Below are 6,888 nucleotides of genomic sequence, written 5' to 3' on the forward strand. Positions count from 1 at the left end.
TTAAAAATATAAAATGAAGGGCCGTCCAAATAGCTCAGAGGATTAAAGCGCCTGCTTAGGCAGACACGGGGCCAAGTGCAATCCCCTGGCTGGCAGGGCTGGCCCTGCCCACGGGGCTCGCTGAGAAGGCGGATTGAAACTGGGTGTGGTGGCGCAGGCCTGTAATCCCAGCACGTGGGATCTACGCAGTGAGACCCTGTACACCCTGTCCTACATATTGTTATTATTGTTGTTGTTATATAAAAATTATAATAATAAATAAAAATAAAATATGAAATAATCAAAGACACAAAAATAGGCAAGTTTCCATCAAATAAATGAAAATTTCTAAAAAAGAAACTTTTCCCTCCATGTCATTTGAAGAAGGGAAATTGTCATTTTAAACAATATTCAAGTTTATTAAACACATTTAAAAAGGAGTTATGTTTAATTTTTATCAGCTTCACGGGGCCGGGAGATGGCTCAGTGGAATAAGTGCTTCCCTGTCAAGTGGAAGGACCTGAGTTCAATCCCCAGTTCCACCAAAAGAAGAATTTACATGGAATAATTTTCATTAGCTTCAAGGTTTATGTTGCTGCCGAATTTTGCAAACTTTCAAATCTGCTAACAACCGCTGAATTGATTCTACTCTAGATTGTAAGGCATCAATTTCCTCTTGAAAATTTTTCTTTGCTTCTTCTCACACTTCTTGTGTTTCTTCTTGGGAGTGGCTAATGAAAACGTCACCGATTTGGTAAGGTAGCATTAAGCAGTCACCCCCTCAGAGCACAATGCCATCACAAGCATCTTCCAAATACTGAGGTTGTTTTGGTTTTACTTCTATTTCTTCCTTTAATTCTGTGATTCCACTCATATTCTACACGCATTTGTTTATCTTTTGTTGGTCTTCAAAAATGATCTTGACATCTTCTGCAAGGCATCTGTAATCCTAGTTCTTGAGAGGCTGAGGCAGGAGGATTGCTGCAAGTTTGAGACCAGCCTGGGCTACAGAGTGAGCTCGAGGCCAACCTGAGCCGCATACTGAGACCTTACCTCAAAAAGATAAAAAGAGTGCCGGGGAGATAGCTCAGCAGAATAAGCACTTGCTTGGCAAGCGCAGGGTCCTGAGTTCAATCCCCGCTACCGAAAAAAAAAAAAAAGAAAGAAAGAAAACAGTGAGTCTTCTGCAGCTGCCATCTTCATGGTGGTCACCATCTTGGACTCCTTTTTATTTTGAAACAGGATCTCACTAAGTCACTAGTGCACGGCCAAGGCTTGAGTTTGTAGTGCTCCTGCCTCAGCCTCCTGAGCAACTGGGCTTACAAGTGTGCCTGGTGCCCAGCAAGATGCTCTGCAATACATGTTATGGGCACAGAATGACAAAGATCTCCACCAACCAGTTTGTAAACATTAAAAGAGCAAGAATAATCATAAATACTTGAAATAAGTTGAGCCGACAGAGATCTCCTCTATGGAATCTGTCGAGCTGATTTAATTGCCTGTATCGAAAAGCAGAACTCCAGAAGTAGCAAATACGTGGGGCAGCGGACACTGCCCGAACAGACAGGAAAACATATGTGAAGCTATCGTGTTAACACCACAGAAACAGATAGGATCATCCCCGAAGCTAGATTTATGACAGAGCTGGAGGGCAGGTTAGTGCCAGACAATCAGACAGTCCAATATGTCAGGCTGAGCCTGGCGTGTTAACTCTAGTTAGATGCAGAGAAAACATTACCCAGGCGTCAGACAGCAAAAGCCAGAAGTGCCCAGTGAACTCTAAGAGAATTCCTAACACTTGCTGCAAATTCCATGAGAGAAAAATTAAAAATTCAATCAGTTGTAAACTATAGAGGACAATCAATTTCCCACATGGGTAAAAATTAGCTACTTAAATTATTCCAAAAAAATTTAAATGTAGAAAACAAAAATATTAGAAAAAAATATAAGAGAATATTACGATAAATTCATGATTAGCCAAGTTTTTAAAACATAACTCAAAATGACAAAGCATGAATGAAAAAGAAAATGATAATTCAACTAAACTAAAACTAAGGGGAAATAAGTAAATAAATAAATAAAACTAAGGGATTGTAATCCAAGCACTTTGGAGGCTGAGGCAAGAGGATCACCGTGAGTTTGAGGCTAGCCGAGGCTAGACAGTGAATGCAAGGCTAGCCTGACCTCCACAGCAAGACCCTGTTTAAAAAAAAAGGAAAAAACTAAGATCTTCTGTTCATTGAAAGAAATTGTGAATGAAACAAGGAACTACAAGGACAATATTATGTGAGATGAATAGTGGATAAAAAATTATTGTTCTTTATCAAATAGAAGACAAATACAAAAAACTTTTCTAAATTGTCCAGGCTGGGCTTGAACTTGCCTCAGCTTCCTAGTCCTGAGATTACAACCCTACGCCACCATGGCCGGCACTTATAACCACAAAAACATGGAAACAACTCAAATGTCCATTGACAGAAGATTGGCGTGGCAAAGTTGCAAGCTGCCCCTCCCCCCGGGGTCTACCTCGCCTCCATCTAGAACTTCTGATTTTTAACTGGCTGCATAGCCATTGCAAATAAAAACTATGTTTGCCAAACCTGTTTTTAGCTACATGGGGCCATGTGACTAACTTCTTCCCAATGAGTTATAAGCACAAGTGTGATTGAGTTGGAGATGTGTTTTGTAAGTTGAAGTTGAGGGCAATATGGTGGGGTTTTTAAAAAAAATTTTTTTTGCGGAACCGGGGATTGAACTCAGGCCCTTGCGCTTGCCAGGGAAGCACTTATTCCACTGAGCCACCTCCCTGCCCCCACCCCCAGCAATATGGTTTATATCGAGATGTCCCCCAGAGCCTCATAGAATCACAGGGGTGCTAGCCTCATCAGTGGATTGGTCCAGTGTGAGTTTATAGCTCAGGGAGTGGGAGGAGGTGGGTCACAGGCCTGGCGCAGGAGGGTGTATCTGCATCTGTTCTTTTCTTCTCCGTCTGTTCCTGGCTGCCTGACAGGAGCAGCTCGCCTCCACCAGGCCCCTCTATCACTGTTTCTTGTCCCAACCTATTGATCATGGACTTCAACAAGAGCCAATACAAGCCTGTTCTGCTTGAAGTTGTGGGTGTTGGGCGCTGTGCTCCAGCAGTGAGAAAGTGACGAAGACAGAGGGCAGTGGGGGTTTCTTTGCAAGGGACCCTGGGCCTCCTGGAGTGACACAGCGGCTTCCCTAAGCCACCAGATCCCGAGGTGAGCTTGACGGAGAAGGCTCATTGCACAGCGATGGCTCCTGGCTCAAGTTCTCCACCAGGCCTACAGCCAAGGAAGCCAATGTCTGCCACACAAGGAGCCACTTGATCCTTGTTCTTGGCAAAATGTTCTAAAATACTGAAGCCCTGGATCAGAGGATCGAAGAGTGACTTTCACGATGTGCTGTTCTACTGGCCCCCAACATCCTTGCTGAGGTCCAGGGCTGGGAGAGGACCGGGCCTGGCCAGCAGGTGTGTTACCTGCATAGCCCTGTCCAGCCCCAGTGCCTATGGGTGCCGAGAGGGCAGCTTTTCTGCCTGCTGGAGCACAGCTTAACAGCTTAACAGGAGAGCACAGCTTCCGCATAGCTGTGGAACTATGCGGAAGTGGGTGGCTTGGAGTGTGGCTTCTGGAGCCGAGAGGGTGCTTGTGGGTCTAGAAGGCACAGGTGTGTATGTGGATGTGTAAAAGGGATGATAGATGTGTTACAACTATCTGTGCACATCAAAACAACTAGAAAAATAGGGTTGGGCTTGCCAGGCTACTTGGCATTCTTGCCCAGTACTTAAGATGCACACAATCTCACCCAGCATGTCACAACACCATGGTTACCAATTACAGTTGACCCATCCATACCATCACATGTGTACATGAGACTTTTTACTCGTTGTGCTGAGGATGGAACCCAGGTTTTGCACATGCTAAGCACACTCACTATCACTGAGCCACATCTCCAGCCCTACACAAGACGTTTTAGATAAAGATATTTATGATAGTACTGCAGCAAAATGATTGGGAACAATCTAAATGTCCCTCATTAGAGAGCTTGTTAAATAAAACATGGTGTAACCACATTGTGAAATTACCATTAGAAAGAGCAGTTGGTTTATGATCCCTGTCCAAAGGATGGTGTGTGTGTGTGTGTGTGTGTGTGTGTGTGTACTGAGAATTGAACCCAGGACCTTCACACTGAGCTACATCCTCAGCCCTTTTTACTTCTTTGACACAGGGGCTCACTAAATCATCCAGGCTGGGCTTGAACTTCTGATCTCCCTGCTTCAAGCTCCCAGAGTGCTAAGATTACAAGCATGTACTCCTGTGCCCAAATAAGTATTGTTTTTTGTTTGGTTGGTTGGAGGTTTTTTACAGCACCAGGGATTGAACTCAGGACCTTGCACTTGCCAAGCAAGCGCTTATTCTACTGAGCTATCTCCCAGGCCCTACGAAGAAGTATTGTTAAGTAAGCAGAGCAGGTGGGCACACAAGCCCACACACCAAGGTGAGCAGATATGCAAGCACTTGCACGCACACAGCCTGTAACCACATATATACGCAAGAGACTGACCACACCACAGTTGTTCTTACAAAGGCAAACTGGAGAAATTACAGAGGAAAACACACTTTACAATGTTTGCATTTTTAAATTATGTTTATGCATCTCCTAGAGTTACCAAGTATTAGCATTTCCAAAAAAAGGACTTGCAATGAATAGCAGTTGTGGAGGCTGTATTTAGGGTCTAGAGAACAGAGACTATTGGGTGAAGTTACCTTTGTCATCTTCCAGCATCTGGGGGCACCAGCATTCAGAAGTGACCATGTAAGTGGAAATATGGCTGCCAACCACAAGGTGGCGCCGCAGAGGACAAGCCTGAGGTCAGCCTGCACAGGGTAGCAGGTACTGAGAGTGGTGCTAACACTACATAAATGTACAAGCGCATTTGCACCTGGTGATCCCTTCGGAGCGGTCTGCTGAGAACCTAGGTCGCCAGAGGCCTCTGCACTCAAGGATAAAAGTGTCATTTGGGCACAATTTGGTTAAAGAAGTGAAAGATCACGTTGAGCAACAATTCCGGGGGAGGGAGCGCATTCTATCAGAGCAAGCCGCTGAGCAAAAGAGCCCCCAGAGATGCTTCAGAAAGTCGTGTGTCTGCGCAGCATGGTGACCATGAGGCTCGAATTCCCAAGGGACCCCTCAGGAGCTAGCTTGGAAGCGTGGGCTCTCGCTTGGGGAGCCCGGCCCGGGCTTGAGTAGCGCACGGCTCAGCTCTTCTTGCGCAACTGGTTGTACTGCGCACGGCCCAGGATGGGCTCCATGACGCTAGGCCGGAAGAAGCTGTCGCTGACCCTGCGCAACGGCTTCTCCCGGGGCGTGGCCAGGAAGCCTGGGCGCGCAGAGGGCATCTCTCCGGAGTCGCCCTGGTCAGAGGAGCGCAAACCGCGCAGGCTTCCGCGGTGCTGCGCGGGGTGCGGCCCGGACTCGGGGCAGGCTGGCTGCGGCTCGGACCACTTGCGCTCTGTCTCCCGGCGCTGGGCTTCAACTGGGGGGTTATCGATGTCCTGGAATTCGCTCTCGGGCTCCATCAACGACAGCCTGGGGAGCTAGGGACCCGGCAGGCGCGTTAGAGCCCCTACTTGGTCTTGTCACTACGCCTGGGACCAGACCCCCTTCTGGGACTCTTTGCCTCCATCCCCCAGTAGTGGCCACGCGGGAGCACAGGCCAAAGTGTGAGACAGCGGGAAGGACGGCCAGAGAGACCATCTGACAACTGATAGCCTGCAGGGTGACCCCACGGGGGAGGCAAGACCTCTGCCAGGGGCGTCCAGTGACTCTTCTAACCCTTTCTTGGGCTACAGCTGTAGGCTGTGCAAGGTCACCCATTGACTTGTCCACGGTTAAGGTACCTCTTCTTGGGCATGACTTGAGCCCAAACTTGCTGCCAAGGCCCGGGGCCCGGCGGGGGTGGCTCTTGGTAGGAGTAATTGAGAAGCCACCCCTAGCCAGCTCTGGGGTGCCCCATATTCTGACCCTCTATGAGCCTGGTCAACCTGAAACTTGCCCTGGGAAGGTGCCTAGGAACCTTAAAGGGGTGCACTGTGTCCCTTGGCTTTCTCCTGATGGTGACAGGTGATAGAACTGGGACTCAGCCAGTTGCTTTCCTAGATCCTCCTCACCATGCGCACGGAGACAAGGCACAAACACCTGCCAAGTCCTTCAGAAGGGGGTGAGGAGGGGTGATGGGTGAGCCACTGTGGTCCCCAGTGTCCCCCACCAGCAAGGGGTCCCCTGCCTCTGTGCTCGTAGAGCTGGGGAGACCCCCGTATGTCCAAATGTTTCTGGGGCACAGAGGTTGGAAAAGGGTCTCCAGGGATGAGGAGCTGCAGCCTCTCAGTCTGCTTTAGGGCCCAGGGGAGGAGGCTGCCAGGTGGGACTCACCGGCACGTAATGCACCACTGTGTCCACCACGTTGTCAGTGACACCCTTCAGAGCATCCGACAGAGACATGGCCCGCCCCTTGATCGGGGAGACAGCTGGGGCCGCTGTGAGGTGAAGCACCCTTCCCACTGTGCCCAGCACAGCCTTGGGCGCCCACGTCACAGCTGAAATGGTGCCCTGGAGCGTCTTCTGCAGGGTGTGCACCACACTGCCCAGGAGGCCTTGGGGGCCGGGCAGGGCCGCCACCTGAGGGCCAGAGCAAGGTCAGCACCCGTGGTGACTCTCCTCACCCTGCCTTCCTCCCCCCAGCCCCAGAGCTACAAGGCAGGAGGCATGGACACCCAACTAACAGAACTTCAGCCCTGACTCCGCCACTAGGCCTTGGGCAAGTCAGGTTGTCTCTGAAACCAGTTTTTTGGTCTGCAAAATGGGATGATCATCTCTGCCATATAT

The 6,888-nt window shown here is 49.0% G+C and overlaps 1 protein-coding gene and 1 pseudogene across 4 annotated transcripts in view; both read right to left on the reverse strand.

The window, feature by feature from the left end:
• Window positions 1-534: 534 nt before the first annotated feature.
• LOC101584583 lies at window positions 535-4,818 on the reverse strand (annotated as a pseudogene).
• Plin1 (perilipin 1) overlaps window positions 4,645-6,888 on the reverse strand; it is an 11,376-nt gene continuing 9,132 nt past the window's right edge. For 3 of the 4 annotated variants that reach the window (XM_004623296.2, XM_023710340.1, XM_023710336.1), the window contains 2 exons: window positions 6,436-6,681; window positions 4,645-5,600 (listed from right to left, as the gene is read on the reverse strand). In XM_004623296.2, coding sequence (XP_004623353.1) covers window positions 5,262-5,600; window positions 6,436-6,681 — 585 coding nt within the window. In that variant the 3' untranslated portion in view covers window positions 4,645-5,261. The remainder of the gene's footprint in view (window positions 5,601-6,435; window positions 6,682-6,888) is intronic. The other variant, XM_023710342.1, reaches the window with a different exon arrangement.

The sequence above is a fragment of the Octodon degus genome, unplaced genomic scaffold (assembly GCF_000260255.1).
Source record: "Octodon degus isolate 3935 unplaced genomic scaffold, OctDeg1.0 scaffold00002, whole genome shotgun sequence".
Classification (NCBI taxonomy): domain Eukaryota; kingdom Metazoa; phylum Chordata; class Mammalia; order Rodentia; family Octodontidae; genus Octodon; species Octodon degus.